Source organism: Oncorhynchus clarkii, chromosome 5, assembly GCF_045791955.1.
Source record: "Oncorhynchus clarkii lewisi isolate Uvic-CL-2024 chromosome 5, UVic_Ocla_1.0, whole genome shotgun sequence".
In the NCBI taxonomy this organism is placed as follows: Eukaryota; Metazoa; Chordata; class Actinopteri; order Salmoniformes; family Salmonidae; genus Oncorhynchus; species Oncorhynchus clarkii.
Window position 1 is genome coordinate 25,863,336 of NC_092151.1, and position 18,996 is coordinate 25,882,331.

The following is an 18,996-nucleotide window of genomic DNA, read 5'->3' on the forward strand; positions in this document are numbered from 1 at the left end:
CCTGGAGTCGCCTCTTCACTGTTGACATTGAGACTAGTGTTTTGCGGGTACTATTTAATGAAGCTGCCAGTTGAGGACTTATGAGGCGTCTGTTTCTCAAACTTGACACTAATGTACTTGTCCTCTTGTTCAGTTGTGCACCGGGCCTCCCACTCTTTCTATTCTGGTTAGGGCCAGTTTGTGCTGTTCTGGGAAGGGAGTAGTACACAGCGTTGTACCAGATCTTCAGTTTCTTGCATGCAATAGCTTTCATTTATCAGAACAAGAACACACTGACGAGTTTCAGAATAAAGTTTTGTTTCTGGCCATTTTGAGCCTGTAATCGAACCCACAAATGCTGATGCTCCACATACCCAACAAGTCTAAAGGCCAGTTGTATTGCTTCTTTAATCAGGACAACAGTTTTCAGCTGTGCTAACATAATTGAAAAATTGTTTTCTAATGATCAATTAGCCTTTTAAAATGGCAAACTTTGATTAGCCAACAACGTGCCATTGGAACACAGGACTGATGGTAGCTGAATAGGCCTCTGTTCGCCGATGTAGATATTCCATAAAAAAAATCAGCCGTTTCCAGCTACAATAGTCTTTTACAACAAACCTCTTGAAGCTAGGGGGCACTCTTTTTATTTTTGGAAAAATAACGTTCCCAAAGTAAACTGCCTATTTCTCAGGACAAGATGCTAGAATATGCATATAATTGACAGCTTAGGATAGAAAACACTCTAAAGTTTCCAAAACTGTAAAAATATTATCTGTGAGTATAACAGAACTGATATTGCAGGCGAAATCCTGAGAAAAATCCAATCAGGAAGTGACTCTTATTTTGAAACCCCTGTCTTTCTATGCATCCCTATTGCCCATTGATATCAACCAGATTCCTTTTTCTGTGGCTTCCCTAAGGTGTCTACAGCCTTTAGACGTAGTTTCAGGCCTTTATTTTGAAGAATGAGCGTAAACGTCCACATTGCGTAAGTGGTCAGTTGTTGGCTCTCAGTGTGATTTTTGCGCAAAACAGAGAGGTAGACATTTTTCCTCCCGGTCCTAGTGAAAAGCCAACTGTCCCGGTTGATATATTATCGAATAGATATTTGAAAAACACCTTGAGGATTGATTATAAAAAATGTTTGCCATGTTTCTGTCGATATTATGGATATAATTTGGAATTTTTGTCTGCGTTGTCGTGACCGCTATTTTCGGTGGATTCCTAGGCATAAAACGCACCAAACTAACGGAGGTATTTGGATATAAAAAAAATCTTTATCAAACAAAAGGAACATTTTCTGTGTAACTGGGAGTCTCGTGAGTGAAAACATCTGAAGCTCATCAAAGGTAAACGATTAATTTGATTGCTTTTCTGATTTTCGTGACCAAGTTACCTGCCGCTAGGTGTACATAATGTTTTTCTAGTATATCGATAAACTTACACAAACGCTTGTATTGTTTTCGCTGTAAAGCATCATTTCAAAATCTGAGACGACAGGGTGATTAACAAAAGGCTAAGCTGTGTTTCGCTATATTTCACTTGTGATTTCATGAATATTTTCTAGTAAGATTATTTGACCGTTGCGCTATGCTATTTAGCGTAGTTAATGACAATTATCCCAGATCCGGGATGGGTGGTTTCAAGTGTTAACAATGTCTACACTGTATTTCTGATCAAGTTGATGTTATTTTAATGGACAAAAAAAAGTGCTTTTCTGAACGGTAGTGTGTGTGTGTATATATATATATATATATATATATATATATATATATATATACTGCTCAAAAAAATAAAGGGAACACTAAAATAACACATCCTAGATCTGAATGAATAAAATATTCATATTAAATACTTTTTTCTTTACATAGTTGAATGTGCTGACAACAATATCACACAAAAATGATCAATGGAAATCAAATTTATCAACCCATGGAGGTCTGGATTTGGAGTCACACTCAAAATTAAAGTGGAAAACCACACTACAGGCTGATCCAACTTTGATGTAATGTCCTTAAAACAAGTCAAAATGAGGCTCAGTAGTGTGTGTGGCCTCCACGTGCCTGTATGACATCCCTACAACGCCTGGGCATGCTCCTGATGAGGTGGCGGATGGTCTCCTGAGGGATCTCCTCCCAGACCTGGACAAAAGCATCCGCCAACTCCTGGACAGTCTGTAGTGCAACGTGGCGTTGGTGGATGGAGCGAGACATGATGTCCCAGGTCTGGGGAACAGGTGGGCCAGTCCATAGCATCCTCTTGCAGGAACTGCTGACACACTCTTGCATTAGGAGGAACCCAGGGCCAACCGCACCAGCAAATGGTCCCACAAGGGGTCTGAGGATCTCATCTCGGTACCTAATGGCAGTCAGGCTACCTCAGGCGAGCACATGGAGGGCTGTGCGGCCCCCCAAAGAAATGCCACCCCACACCATGACTGACCCACCGCCAAACCGGTCATGCTGGAGGATGTTGCAGGCAGCAGAACGTTCTCTACGGCGTCTCCAGACTGTCACGTCTGTCACATGTGCTCAGTGTGAACCTGCTTTCATCTGTGAAGAGCACAGGGCGCCAGTGGCGAATTTGCCAATCTTGGTGTTCTCTGGCAAATGCCAAACGTCCTGCACGGGGTTGGGCTGTAAACCCCCACCTGTGGACGTCGGGCCCTCATACCACCCTCATGGAGTCTGTTTCTGACCATTTGAGCAGACACATGCACATTTGTGGCCTGATGGAGGTCATTTTGCAGGGCTCTGGCAGTGCTCCTCCTGCTCCTCCTTGCACAAAGGCGGAGGTAGCGGTCCTGCTGCTGGGTTGTTGCCCTCCTACGGCCTCCTCCACGTCTCCTGATGTACTGGCCTGTCTCCTGGTAGCGCCTCCATGCTCTGGACACTACGCTGACAGACACAGCAAACCTTCTTGCCACATCTCGCATTGATGTGCCATCCTGGATGAGCTGCACTACCTGAGCCAGTTGTGTGGGTTGTAGACTCCGTCTCATGCTACCACTAGAGTGAAAGCACCGCCAGCATTCAAAAGTGACCAAAACATCAGCCAGGAAGCATAGGAATTGAGAAGTGGTCTGTGGTTACCACCTGCAGAACCACTCCTTTATTGGGGGTGTCTTGCTAATTGCCTATAATTTCCACCTGTTGTCTATTCCATTTGCACAACAGCATGTGAAATTTTTTGTCAATCAGTGTTGCTTCCTAAGTGGACAGTTTGATTTCACAGAAGTGTGATTGACTTGGAGTTACATTGTGTTGTTTAAGTGTTCCCTTTATTTTTTTTGAGCAGTGTATATATAAATAAATAAATATGAGAGAGAGAGAGAGAGAGAGAGAGAGAGACAGAGAGAGAGAAAGAAATAGACAGAGAGAAAGAAAGAGAGAGAGAAAGAGAGAGAGAGAAAGAGAGAGAGAAAGAGAGAGAGAGAGAAAGAAAGAGAGAGAGAAAGAAATAGACAGAGAGAAAGAAAGAGACAGAGAGAAAGAAAGAGAGAGAGAAAGAAAGAGAGAGAGAAAGAGACAGAGAGAGAAAGAAAAAGACAGAGAGAGAAAGAGAGACAGAGAAAGAGAAAGAGAGAGAGAGAAAGAGAGAGAGAGAGAGGGGATAGATCGAGAAAGAGGGGAAGAGAGAGAGAGGAACGAGAGGGAGATAGTGAAAGGAGGAAAGTCCTTTTAGTCGGGCCTGTCAACCATTCAGAGCAGTGTGCGTTGTCAGCGCTCAATATATGTTTGCAGTCAATTGGATTTCCAGTCATGCTCTCCTGAATTACCTGGCATTTCTAGTTCACACCCCACATCCCTCTGATAGACTAGACAATCAATCTGCCACTTTGCTTAATTACTGATATACCCATCTGTAGGGCAGAGGAGCCATAGGGAGATGGGACACAGACAGATAGACATCCACAGATATTGATAGCGACACAGACAGAGATACAGACAGATAGAAACACAAACTAGGGCTGTTGCAAGTTTGGTAGTGACCTTCAGGTGGGACCCAAGTTAATATCTGATACAATGTTACAAGTTGCTTGCAGACAGGCCAGGCCATGTGTAGCCAATGTGATTTATAGGACATTTATTTTTATCAGGATATTTTTTACCTGCAAGCTGCAATGTTTTTATTTGTTGGCTTTATGTAGGCTATTTTTACATACTTGGCAATGGCAAAAGGTTTGTATCATTTAGATTTGGATAGAATTTTGATTAACCACATGACAATGATTTAGAGATATGGAGACATTCTAAATTAAAAGAAACTGTTCCACCAAAATGTGCATATGAAAACCATAATTGGCACACAGATCAGTAGAAATTGCAAGATAAATTGGCATTTCACATGAGAAAGACTGCCGACTCCCTTTGTAGCCCATTACCAGGAACTTCAGGGGAATAAGGGCAGAATCTGCTAACGCCAGCAGGAGCGGTCAGGACAAGGTTATCTTGATCTCTGGCTCCCTCTTGACTAATTTGTGTCTTATTTAATCAAACAGTGAGCTTAAAGAATAGGACGGACGGGACAGACAAGACAGACAGACAAGACAGACGAGACAGACAGACGGAACGAGACAGACAGACAGACAGACAGAGGAGGAGTCCATACCGTAAGCGTCCCCTTGCGGAGGGGGTGACTGAGGCGGTGGGGGAGGAGGCAGCTGAAAGGGAGGAGGTGATGAGGGAGGCCGAGGCAGTGTTCTCTGAGGCAGACATGTCCCTCTTCAGCTCCTCACTGCACCTTCGGGACACTGGGGACAAGACAGGAGAAAGGTCACTTACTGGAACATGGGTCACTGTGATGACTAACGAAAGTAGTTAACCACAGTGTTATCTGCACCACAATCACATTACTTTCACTATCAAGCCACAATAAAGTAATTTGGAGCACAGCACACAGTCGCAAATGTATGATACAGGATCAGACAGGTGCATATAGTAAACACACACCTGAGAGGGACTTGGAGTCCATGTTGGGGACCCTCTGGAGGGCAGAGGGGGTCCCAGGTGAGGCCCGGAGCAGGTGATCTGCTGTTAGGGATGGAGAACACAGTCCCTAGTACTCTAAATGGACCCTTAAATTAACTAAATATGGAAGTATGTTGGTTGAAGCAGGGGGCAAGTCATAACCCCGATCCATAAAATCATCCAGACAGTAAATAAGCACACTTCAGAGCCCAAGTTATTACATTAAAACATGATTACCCGTTAATGCAAACAGACTTTTCCTAAATATGAAACTAGAGCTTTGTGAGGCTCACAGTTGGCTGCTTTTGTGCCAAGCTAAGTGGAAAAACTGAGTGTGAGCTGAGTTAGCAACGGTGGCTCTTAAGAAGTGTGTGAACAGGCATCTAAATCCACTGTGGCATTCTCTTTTTACTCCTTGTCTGCATCCAACATGGCACCCTATTCTCCATTAAATGCACTACTTTTGACCAGGCCTATAGAGCTCTATATAAAAAGGAGGAATAGTATGCCATTTAGGGCAAAGCCCTGTTGTCTGAGCCTGTGGCCTCCCCACCGATGCCTGTCTGCGCTGGGCTGCTATATGAACCTCATGTGATTGCAGTGCCTGTGGCCTCACCACCGATGGCTGTCTACGCTGGGCTGCTATATGAACCTCATGTGATTGCAGTGCCTGTGGCCTCACCACCGATGGCTGTCTGCGCTGGGCTGCTATATGAACCTCATGTGATTGCAGTGCCTGTGGCCTCCCCACCGATGGCTGTCTGCGCTGGGCTGCTATATGAACCCCATGTGATTGCAGTGCCTGTGGCCTCCCCACCGATGGCTGTCTGCGCTGGGCTGCTATATGAACCCCATGTGATTGCAGTGCCTGTGGCCTCCCCACCGATGGCTGTCTGTGCTGGGCTGCTATATGAACCCCATGTGATTGCAGTGCCTGTGGCCTCCCCACCGATGGCTGTCTGCGCTGGGCTGCTATATGAACCTCATGTGATTGCAGTGCCTGCTATATGAACCTCATGTGATTGCAGTGCCTGTGGCCTCACCACCGATGGCTGTCTGCGCTGGGTTGCTATATGAACCTCATGTGATTGCAGTGCCTGCTATATGAACCCCATGTGATTGCAGTGCCTGCTATATGAACCTCAGGTGATTGCAGTGCCTGCTATATGAACCCCATGTGATTGCAGTGCCTGCTATATGAACCTCATGTGATTGCAGTGCCTGCAATATGAACCTCATGTGATTGCAGTGCCTGTGGCCTCACCACCGATGGCTGTCTGCGCTGGGTTGCTATATGAACCTCATGTGATTGCAGTGCCTGCTATATGAACCCCATGTGATTGCAGTGCCTGCTATATGAACCTCATGTGATTGCAGTGCCTGCAATATGAACCTCATGTGATTGCAGTGCCTGTGGCCTCACCACCGATGGCTGTCTGCGCTGGGCTGCTATATGAACCTCATGTGATTGCAGTGCCTGTTATATGAACCTCAGTTGATTGCAGTGCCTGTTATATGAACCTCATGTGATTGCAGTGCCTGTTATATGAACCTCAGGTGATTGCAGTGCCTGCTATATGAACCTCATGTGATTGCAGTGCCTGTGGCCTCACCACCGATGGCTGTCTGCGCTGGGCTGCTATATGAACCTCAGGTGATTGCAGTGCCTGTGGCCTCACCACCGATGGCTGTCTGCGCTGGGCTGCTATATGAACCTCATGTGATTGCAGTGCCTGTTATATGAACCTCATGTGATTGCAGTGCCTGTGGCCCTTCTTCCATTATTACACCTGACACTCAAGATAGGAGGTCAATCTCCCATCCCCCGTCTGCTACACACTCGCTCTACTATTCCAACCTCCTAGCTATACATGGACATCAGGACGGCAGTGACGGACTTGTTTCGGTCTTGTGGTGTTCATCTGTGAGGTCATGGTGCAGTGAGGTAAACCAACTAAACTAGGTGAATGCACTGACTCATTGGACAAGTGTCTCCTAAATAACTCAAATGTAAATATGTCTGTTCTGTTGGACAACCATTAAATGATATGAATGAAGACAGTGTTGTACCCACCTGGCATAGTGAGGTCTGTGTAACTGGACCTCTTGTCCACCATGGAGGATGGGGGTTTGGGGGTCGACGCAGTGTGCCTCTGAAACATAGCACAATTGAAGAGAATCAGACATACACACTAGCATATACAGCAACATTGTTCATTAATGAGGACAGTATAACAGAACTATTCCAGAAGTAGGGTATCCAATCAAAAATGCATATTTTGTCCAATGGGTAAAATAATGTTAATTGTGTATACACTCCTAAGACAACCATCATCATCCGTTCCAAAGTTATTGGAGTTTTTACCATTGTAGGATCAGATGGCCAAAATTAGGGAGACTAAATCAACGGAGGCCGAAAAAATTAAAAAAGGGGCCAAAAATGTTTTCTAAAATATCTGGAAAAAAGCATTGCGTCAGCTAGGCTGGATGCAGTGGGAGAATGAAGGCTGACTGACAGGCTCACAGTTGAACTTGTCATCTTTCTTCTCTAACTCGGGGGACAAAAAAAAAAGAAGAGGTAAGATAGATATCGATTGAGACATGCCATAGTATTTTCAGTTAGGTATACACTCTTCAGATTAATATGAAATTCTTGTTGGGAACAACTTTGCAGACGACCACAAGAACATGTCAAATCCTCAAAAGTGTCTGTGAGAAGGTACTGCTCTGTCAGATCTTGGTACTTATTATCGGATGTATTAGGTTACGAAATCGGACTTTTCGGATATAATTTTTTATTTTTATTTATCTGTTATTTTACCAGGTATGTTGACTGAGAACACGTTCTCATTTGCAGCAACGACCTGGGGAATAGTTACAGGGGAGAGGAGGGGGATGAATGAGCCAATTGTAAACTGGGGATTATTAAGTGACCATGATGGTCTGAGGGTCAGATTGGGAATTTAGCCAGGACACCGGGGTCAACACCCCTACTCTTATGATAAGTGCCATGGAATCTTTAATGACCTCAGAGAGTCAGGACACCCGTTTAACGTCCCATCTGAAAGACGGCACCCTACACAGGGCAATGTCCCCAATCACTGCCCTGGGGCATTGGGATATTTTTTTTTAGACCAGAGGAAAGAGTGCCTCCTACTGGCCCTCCAACACCACTTCCAGCAGCATCTGGTCTCCCATCCAGGGACTGACCAGGACCAACCCTGCTTAGCTTCAGAAACAAGCCAGCAGTCGTATGCTATATTATAGATATAATGTTAATGATATGTTAGAGAAAGACCCCACTGAACGATTCAGAACATGAAGAATCATATTTGTCTTGGTAAAATGTATTTTATAACATAAGGAAGTGAAATTTCATCACCACAGCGCGATTTCAACCACTCTGGGCAGAGAGGGTGGACACCCTATATTAGAGCTACCCGACATTATACATCAGGTTAGGACTGGGTAGGGCCTGTTTTTTCATTAAGAAGTTGGGTACAGGTAGGGCTCAGTTATCACTAACATTTTGAATCGGAGCCATTTTCTCATGCTCATAACATATCTCATCAATGAGCAGAGCAGCCCCAGTGGAGCTGTTGCTATGGATTAGGGCTGACCCCATTTAGTCGACTGGTCGATTGTTTGGTCGATAGGCTGTTGGTCGACCAAGATTTTTGTAGTCGAGCAGTGGCAAATATATATTTTAAAAATTATGACACACAAGACACCCATCTGATTCACGCCTGTGAATCAGATGGGTGAACTAAAACGGACCAGTTTTTTTTCTTCTGGTTAGGCTTTATTGATCTCTGGCTCCCTTTTTAGTAATTTGTTTGTCTTCATTTTTAAATTACAGTGCTTAAAGCATCAGACAAGCTCAGTAGCCTACATATAGTTGATTTTATTCAAATATATGGTGTGTCTATATATGGAAAAATACACATTTTAAACCAATCGCTTGGTCGAAAGAACAGACAACTCTAGGTCAACAGTTGTTTTTTTCTAGATTGAAATATACTTATTTATGTTACCATACTAGAATGTATTGATTACTTTACATTAATATATGTTGGGGTCAAAGGAGGGTGGATAAGAACACGGTGCATGGAAAGTTACTGAGGGAGACAAGGGTGGGAGGCAGGGAGTTTACATTCTGTAAAACAGGTTATAGTTAAATCTCATGGATCCTATAGAGGAAGGCAAAAGGCAACAGTCTGGTTTCAGTCACTGATAAGGTAGGACAGCCATGGATTAGGGAGGAGTGAGAAGGAATATTCCTATCACACACACACTTCAAATCAAGTTATTGGTCACATACCGGTACACATTTTTAGCAGATGTTACTGTGGGTGTAGCGAAATGCTTGTGTTCCTAATTCCGACAGTGCAGTAGTACCTAACAATTCACAACAATACACACAAATCTAAAAGTAAAAGAATGGAATTAAGAAACATAAATATTAGGACGGGCAATGTCGGAGTTGCATTGACTAAAATACAGTAGAATAGAATACAGCATATATGAGATGAATAAAGCACTAAGTAAACATTAAAGTGACTAGTGTTCCATTATTAAAGTGGCCAGTGATTCCATGTCTAAAGGGCAGCAGCCTCTAATGTGCAGGGCTGAGTAACCAAGTAACCGGGTCCTAGTACTTACATGCCTACGAAGGTTCTAGCAGGAGGTTAGACCATGACTACACCAGTAAAAGGAACCAATTACGTTCCTGACCAGCAGCAGAGATGCATTGGCTATCTAGATGTGCAAGGAGTTGACTCCTAGTAGAAGGGTATAAATATACGTGCTTGTGTAAACAAGTCTTTGTCTTTACAGCTGTTTGACCCAGTGGGTGAATGAACTTGGTTTGAGCTTTTTTTCGAGTCATCCATTTGAGTTTCTTCGTTCAAAACCGTTGTCGTCAGGATTCACCACGATTCACAGTCAAACTAGAGAGTCCGAATCAGTGAAACAGGAGCCAGCACCAAAAACAAGGTAGGCACAGTTCCTACACCTGTTACCAGTCATTCCCATATCTTGGGGAGATGAGAGTTGTAGGTTGAACCAATAATAGGATATGGACCTAGAAAACCAGAGCTTATTCAATAGTCCCATTGTATTATGACCGGTCGTAGATTTACGGTATAGGGTAATTCCGAGCAGGCTGGTACCTGCGGGGGGTAAGTCCTAGGGGGTAAATCCTGAGTGGGTTGGTTTCTGCTAGCTTCATATAAGCATAGGGTAAGTCCCGGAAAGTAAGCCGAGCAAGCTGTTCCCTGCAGAAGGTAAATCCTAGGGGGTAAATCCTGAGTGGGGTTGGTTCCCTGCTAGACCCATAAAGGGGGAGTGAAAGCCCAGCCGCGGTGGATGTGAGGTGGTAGTGTGTGTGTGGTTAAATGTGCATGCTTGTGTACTAGTACGGTAGGTTGTAGAGAAATAGTCCACGGGTAGAAAAGCTAAAATATAATATTTGAAAGTTGTTTGAACATGTGTTTATTTAGCAGTAGCAATAAGGAGAGAGGGTGGTTTATGCCCTATTGGGTCGGGGAACCTGTGTTGTCAACAACAGTGATATTTAAAGCATGACACTGGTATAAGACATTAGGTCTCCTGTATTCTCCAGTAGTAAATTGACAGATGCTTCAGTATTGGTTCTAATACAAAGTATTAAGTCCCGTGACCAAATTATTAGGCACCTATACCTTAACTACTATCCAGGAAGTGAGTATCACTTTTTAAAATTGCCGTGTATTAGAGCCGCGAGTGAGGAAAACACCCTGGACACCGCCGGGAGAGGCGTTAGAATAATAACTATTGAAATGGCGACCGACGGCCCCAACTCTCCCTGTAAAAGCGGGGCTAGAGGAAGAAAAGATTAAAGCCATGGAGGCGCTGAAAGAGGAGCATGAGCATTGTACCAATTTGGCTCCAATATGGGAAAAATCTTGTAAACAGGATAAGATTTTAATTTTCCGTCAGCAGACCAATCTAATAAAGAATTCAGAGATGATATTGTGAGTTGGCACAATCACATACAATACAAATCTAAAGGGCAATAAATCAGCGTTTTGATGTCAGCAGGCTATCAACCAAAAAGCTAAACCGATAAAACCAAAGTTAGTAGATATACTCAGCATCAAAAAGACCGGGTACGTGAGTATATTGATAGAATGTGTTCGTCTGCTTCGATGGCAGGTTTGAAACCTGTTATCAAAATGGCTATTGCGGGGGTAGTGGACAAACATTTTCACTGGGGTGAAATAGTGCAGGAGGTTTTGAGAGTGGAATCTAATTCCGCTCACCAAGCAGCCTTGAATGTGGTTGATGAAGCCACAGTGAAAGTCACTAACAGTGGTTTTAACAGTCAAGGTAAGATAAAGAAACGGAGGAAAGGGCAGCAAACCTATGCTAAGACGCAGGGCGATAGAACCCTGTTTTAGATGTGGGACCGTCGGTCATTGGAAGAATGAGTGTACGGTAGTACTGGAGCCTACTGCACCCGCTCCCTATGGAGGGAATGCTGCGACGCATGTGTTCGCAGCATTAACAACAGACACTCTTGAGAATAGCAGGGGTGCTTGACATAGGCTACATTTACAACAGGAAAAAGTATTACAATTAGTAGGGTAACAGGGGCAGAATCGAAAGCTATATGACTACTACCCATGTCTCTGACCATAGAACCAGTAACAGCCAGATCATTTTACATGGCGACGGGTGTGGAACCAATTTTGAGGTTGGATAATCTATGCGAAATGACAGGGAGAATGGATTCTAAAAAGTAACAAGTTAAAGTTGGCACGGACAAAAACTCCTTGAAAACTCAGAAAACCTTGGGGGTTTTTAATCTCGTGAGACACTATTCCATTTTGATCTTGAAATAGCTACATAGAATTGACGAAATCAAGGAAGGATCCTCATGAGAATTTAGAGTGGAGTTAATATTGTCAGTCATTGTTTGTAGAGTTAAAGAAACAAATTCAACCAGCAGATTACCGACCATTTCGAATCTCACCATACCCTCTCTGCTATGCAATCTGGTTTCAGAGCTGGTTATGGGTGCACCTCAGCCACAATCAAGGTCCTGAACGATATCTTAACCGCCATCGATAAGAAACATTACTGTGCAGCCATATTCATTGATCTGGCCAAGGCTTTCGACTCTGTCAATCACCACATCCTCATCGGCAGACTCGACAGCCTTGGTTTCTCAAATGATTGCCTCGCCTGGTTTACCAACTGCTTCTCTGATAGAGTTCAGTGTGTCAAATCGGAGGGTCTGCTGTCCGGACCTCTGGCAGTCTCTGGGGGTGCCACAGGGTTAAATTCTTGGACCGACTCTCTTCTCTGTATACATCAATGATGTCGCTCTTGCTGCTGGTGAGTCTCTGATCCACCTCTACGCAGACGACACCATTCTGTATACTTCTGGCTCTTCTTTGGACACTGTGTTAACAACCCTCCAGGCAAGCTTCAATGCCATACAACTCTCCTTCAGTGGCCTCCAATTGCTCTTAAATACAAGTAAAACTAAATGCATGCTCTTCAACCAATCGCTGCCTGCAGCTGCCCAACATCACTACTCTGGACGGCTCTGACTTAGAATATGTGGACAACTACAAATACCTAGGTGTCTGGTTAGACTGTAAACTCTCCTTCCAGACCCACATCAAACATCTCCAATCCAAAGTTAAATCTAGAATTAGCTTCCTATTTCACAACAAAGCATTCTTCACTCATGCTGCGAAACATACCCTTGTAAAACTGACCATCCTACCAATTCTCGACTTTTACAAAATAGCCTCCAATACCCTACTCAACAAATTGGATGCAGTCTATGACAGTGCCATCCGTTTTGTCACCAAAGCCCCATATACTACCCACCATTGCGACCTGTACACTCTCGTTGGCTGGCCCTCGCTTCATACTCGTCGCCAAACCCACTGGCTCCATGTCATCTACAAGAGGTAAGGTAAAGTAAAAAGAGTAGGTAAAGTCCCCCCTTATCTCAGCTCACTGGTCACCATAGCATCACCCACCTGTAGCACGCGCTCCAGCAGGTATATCTCTCTGGTCACCATAGCATCACCCACCTGTAGCACGCGCTCCAGCAGGTATATCTCTCTGGTCACCATAGCATCACCCACCTGTAGCACGCGCTCCAGCAGGTATATCTCTCTGGTCACCCCCAAAACCAATTCTTTCTTTGGCCGCCTCTCCTTCCAGTTCTCTGCTGCCAATGACTGGAACGAACTACAACAATCTCTGAAACTGGAAACACTTTTCTCCCTCACTAGCTTTAAGCACCAGCTGTCAGAGCAGCTCACAGATTACTGCACCTGTACATAGCCCACCAATAATTTAGCCCAAACAACTACCTCTTTCCCTACTGTATTTATTTGATTTGATTTATTTATTTATTTTTGCACCTCATTATATTTATTTGTACTTTGCACATTCTTCCACTGCAAATCTACCATTCCAGTGTTTTACTTGCTATATTGTATTTACTTTGCCACCATGGCCTATTTATTGCCTTCACCTCCCTTATCTCACCTCATTTGCTCACATCATATATAGACTTGTTTCTACTGTATTATTGACTGTATGTTTGTTTTACTCCATGTGTAACTCTGTGTCGTTGTATGTGTCGAACTGCTTTGCTTTATCTTGGCCAGGTCGCAATTGTAAATGAGAACTTGTTCTCAAATAGACTACCTGGTTAAATAAAGGTGAAATAACATAAAAAAGAAACAACAGATGCTCCTCCCTATTAGAGATGCCCGGTCCAAACTGATTCAATTTAAAGTGTTCAATAGGATTTATTGGACTCCTCTGAGGCTGAACAGGTTTGATAGAATCCAGTCTATGCTGAAGATGTCAGTCAAGTACAGGTGACATGATCCGTATGTTCTGTGACTGTCCAAGCTTTACATACCTTTTGGCAGAATAATGGAACAGACTGGGCATATTCTGGGTACCACAATACCTGCAAATCCTGCTTTGCTATTACTGAATATCACTAAGGATATTGATGGACTGAGAAGCTCATGTTTAAACTGGCTAAAAGTTGCACTTAACCACATCCAAAAGAGTCATACTGAGACACTGGAGGGAGAAGGACCTTCCCTCATAAGAAATGGTCTAAAATGAATGGAAAACCCGATAACTTTTCTGACATCTGGGGACATTCTCTCAAGGATAGAAAGAGAAAACAATCTGTAATGGCCTGATAGACAACTGGTAGGGGTACGGCCTTTTTTGTTCGTTTAGTTTGTCCTTTTGTTGTAATAGCTGTTATGGGGAGGGTGAAAAGTGAAAAGTTTGTTTCCTTTTCTATCTTTGTTGTGTGTGCGGTGCGTTACACATTCCGTTGCGGTCTCTGGCGGGGCGGGGGACTGTTTATGCACTGTTTATTCCTGTCTGTCAAGTTGTTTAATGCCAAATTAAATTAAATTGCACTGTTGTTATATCGTGAAAGGAAATAAACAACAACAAATAAAGATAGCAAGGTAAAACAACGCCCCTACTATCAGAATCCTAATGTTAAAGTGCATCAATACATACGGCCCAATTAATTACTCGTAGTCTGAGTCTTGCTTTGACACCCGAGGATGAAGGAGGCTGGGTAAAAGTGAGTGGGATAACCAACCGGAAACTAATTTTCATTGGAGCCCAGTGAAGACCTAGCTCAAGATTCTCATCAAGGGTGGTGTGAAATTATTGAACATGTATTCTCTCTTCCCTGTTCAAGTCAATATGTTTTCTAGGTGGTGTGGAACATGTGAGTGATCATTGTTCCAGACGAGGATTGTTGGAAACTGACTAATTTACTTGAGCACATTTTAATATTTTTATAACTATAAGTGGACAAGCAGTAGTGATTAACATGTTATGGGTTAGATGGAATGATCAATGTGCAAATGTATTTGTGGCCGGAGGCAAAGTACATAGGCGGCCTGTGTCTGAGACAGAATGTTTCCATAAGGGTGTTCGTTGCAGATTCTGGCAGGACCGATATCAGTGCGTTCTATACAGTCCCAAAAACCAAGGCGTTAACATTACAGGGAATTGGGAAAGTGGAATTGAATATGACTGGGCCAGAGATTTGAGTGGCTCATAGATTAAGGAAGTGGGTAATATGAGTCTCTGGGGAACAATACCACGCCTCTGTATAGTAATACAGGGGATAGCTCGTAGTAGATGAAGGACAGCTAATGTTGCACAAGAGACTACTATGAAGACAAGTTGAACGTCACGCATACCCAGATCATGGTGGGAGTAGCAGAGATGGTGGTATCATTTCAGACACTATTGTCAACTTTCAGTGAGTGGTTCATCGAAGAAGGTACAGCTCTTGAAATACTATCTACAGATCCCCATATACAGGAAGCCACCTCACCAGAAGGACTAGCTACAGATCCCCGTATACAGGAAGCCACCTCACCAGAAGGACTAGCTACAGATCCCCGTATACAGGAAGCCACCTCACCAGAAGGACTAGCTACAGATCCCCGTATACAAGAAGCCACCTCACCAGAAGGACTAGCTACAGATCCCTGTATACAGGAAGCCACCTCACCAGAAGGACTAGCTACAGATCCCCGTATACAGAAAGCCACCTCACCAGAAGGGAAGTTTGCTGTAATAATAGGATCACATCTCCTGTGATTAAGAAACATGTGACAGAGTTTTGTAAGGTTGGATACTCTCCCCCATTCCTAACCACCAGCAAACATTTATCTCCCAGACGATTGCTGCTTACCAACTGTTGGGACCCAAAGTTTACACTGTAACGAGCGTGTTCACAAAGGGGTGGGGTGTAGATTGGCCTCAAGATGAGAGATGTGTATCTAACCTGAGCACAGGAAAGTATTCTCCACAGATACCGACTGTAGCAGAACATAGGATGTCAGTGGCTAGAAAGTCAGGTAGGAGTTGGGAGACAGGTAGGGAGTATCTGAAAGATTCAGTCCTAGATCTATCAGTGAACCACAAGGGCAATAGGAGATCAGGAGCAGGAGACCGATTCAATGCAATTGCTATTCTCAAGGCAGTCACTGTAGGGTCAGCAACTGAAGGATGCTATAGTAACAGCATGGAACTGGACTATGGAGCAAATGAGGGGTATCTTGAAGTATGCATCATGGGTGTTAGTGGTAGCAGGGCTTACCTTGTTCACATTGCTGGGATATCACCTTCTGAAGGCGTTGATGTTGAAATGTGTATACAGTGCAGATTTACCTCAAGATGAGGAACAGTTGATTAAGGCCACCGCTCGTGTATATCGGGTGGACATGGAGGGAGGAGGAGGAGACAGGAGGGCGAAGTGAGGAACATATGGTGTGGGAACACCTTTTGTAACCTGTAGCCTGATGGGGAGGACTGGGTACAAGCATGAGGAGGTGTTGAGAGCCTTCATTGTTGTGGACCCTAGCAGAACAGTATCCCAAATGTCTAGAGTCATGAAGTGGGAATTGTCATGTTTTCAAACTTCCCAAAAATGTTTTGTCATATATAATTATGCATAGCTTAACACATTATGAATAATTTTCAAGTCCTTTGCTATCACTCTCTTAGCAACCTGAAGGAGGAAAGGGAGAAAGTCTCCATGAGCAGAGTGAGCTGCGTGTTGGGAGCGAGCGACAGACAGAGGAGCAGCTAATGGAGGAAGTTATTTTGCAATTCTGGCAGGGCCGGGATTACATTTGCCAGAAGCAAATTGGGCCTGGGTAGGGCCTGAACGTCGAGGCCATAGGTAGGGTTCGGTTTAAAAATGCATTCCTGTGCAGGGCTTTACCCTACATAAAGTAATGAACTTACTAATAAACTTTATGATGTGTTAATTAAGGTGAAGTGTACTATCATTATGCTGAGATTGAGCCACTGAGGGATAACTCTAGCCTGAGTGCCAGCCTGTCTGTTTGTGCTATCATGCGAACTCCTTATCACTCACTGTTAGGGTTGCAAAGGGTCCATGGGAAGTTAAACTTAAATTTTGCTTAATATTCTTTCAAAAAAGTTAGCTTATAACAGTGAACCTTTTTTTGTGGGATACACAAGGCAATTCTAGGTCCTGTGGCATATTTTGGTTAAACTATCCCCAATTCAATGGAATTGAAACCCTCTGCATGCACAGTGCATTCTTCCATTACATGTACAGCTGATTCTCAAGATCTTGCACACTAATGAGATGCTATTGAGCCCACACTGCTATACTATCTGAGCCAAGGACTACATGCTTTCTGGTAAGTTTTGATTACAATACTGGGTGGGATGAATATATTAAATAGAACATACATGATTTTTTCTTAACTAGTAAATAGTAGCTTACAGCAAAGTGTGTTAAAATAATTCCTAACTTGTTAACCATTTCTGCTAATTCGTTTTTGCTACCATGCGGGTTTTAACGTCAGCCTGCTGAGGAGTGTTAATTCACCTGTTTCATTTTAAAACATTTATCATACAAAAGGAATTGTTTAATCTAACTGCTTAACTCTTTATCTGTACATGGATTTGTATTTTTCTATTTAAAAAAATCTGTACAGGAAAATGCCACGGGCACTATCTGATGTGTGGAGACATTTCACTGCAGCTAATGTAGAAGGAAAAACTGTGTACATTTGCAAATAATGTTCCAAATCATGTGAAGAATGCAACAAAAATCCAGAATCAGCTGGCCAAGTGCATAAAGTTCCCTCAGCGCTCACAACAAGCAACCTCAAATAGAAGTAGAGGGACTTTTGTCAGATGTGAAAATGATGAATCAGACACCTTATCGATAGCAACAGCTCATGGTCCTCCTGGAATCAGAAGTTTTTCTTGACTCAATAGAGGAACGTAGTCAGAGAAATGCTGATGAATGTCTTGCTCGATCTGCATATGCAACTGGTTCACCTCTGATGCTCACATGCAATGTGTATTGGTAGAGATTTCTGTATGTTCTTCGCCAAGCATACACCCCTCCAACCAGACATGCTTTGTTTACTAATTTGCTGGATGCAGAGTTCAACAGAGTTCAAGTGAAGGTCAAGCAAATCATAGAGAAAGCAGACTATTGCAATCATCTCTGATGGGTGGTTGAATGTTCGTGAGCAAGGAATAATTAACTACTTCACCCCTCAACCAGTATTCTACAAGAGCACAGACACAAGGGACAACAGACACACCGGTCTCTACATTGCAGATGAGCTGATGGCAGTCATCAATGACCTTGGACCACAGAAGGCATTTGCACTGGTGACAGACAATGCTGCGAACATGAAGGCTGCTTGGTCTAAAGTGGAGGAGTCCTACCCTCACATCCCACCCATTGGCTGTGCTGCTCATACATTGAATCTGCTCCTCAAGGACATCATGGCACTGAAAACAATGGATACACTCTACAAGAGAGCCAAGAAAATGGTTAGGCATGTGAAGGGTCATCAAGTTATATCAGCAATCTACCTCACCAAGCAAAGTGAGAATAAGAGCACCACATTGAAGCTGCCCAGCAACACCTGTTGGGGTGGTGTTGTCATCATGTTTGACACTCTCCTGGAGGGGAAAGAGTCTCTCCAAGAAAAGGCCATATCACAGTCTGCCGATATGGACAGCCCCATCAGAGGATCCTCCCATCAAGAGGACCCTCCTGGATGATGTATTTTGGGAGAGAGTGGTAAGCAGCCTTAAACTCCAAAAAACCTATAGCAGTAGCCATTGCATGGATTGAGAGAGACAATGCCATCCTGTCTGTTGTTCAGATTCTGCTTGCATATGTAAGAGAAGAAATCTGCCCTTCCCACTTCACTGTTGCTCCAAGCAGAGGAAACTGCAGATCTGAAATACATCAAAAAGCGTGAAGACTTCTGCCTGAAGCCCATACACGCCGCAGCGTACATGTTGGACCCCAAGTATGCTGGAAAGAGCATCCTATCTGGTGCAGAGATCAACAAGGCCTATGGTGTCATCACTACCGTGTCTCGCCACCTTGGCCTGGATGAGGGCAAGGTTCTTGGCAGCCTGCGAAGTACACTTCCAAGCAAGGGCTTTGGGATGGAGATGC

At 43.8% G+C, this 18,996-nt stretch overlaps 1 protein-coding gene across 2 annotated transcripts in view; it reads right to left on the minus strand.

Moving 5' to 3' along the window:
• Positions 1-18,996, minus strand: part of LOC139408572 (cytospin-A-like) — a 40,549-nt gene that overhangs the window by 6,968 nt on the left and 14,585 nt on the right. For both annotated transcript variants that reach the window (XM_071152626.1, XM_071152625.1), the window contains exons 9-11: positions 7,027-7,105; positions 4,935-5,015; positions 4,594-4,735 (exon numbers count right to left, since the gene is read on the minus strand). In XM_071152626.1, coding sequence (XP_071008727.1) covers positions 4,594-4,735; positions 4,935-5,015; positions 7,027-7,105 — 302 coding nt within the window. The remainder of the gene's footprint in view (positions 1-4,593; positions 4,736-4,934; positions 5,016-7,026; positions 7,106-18,996) is intronic.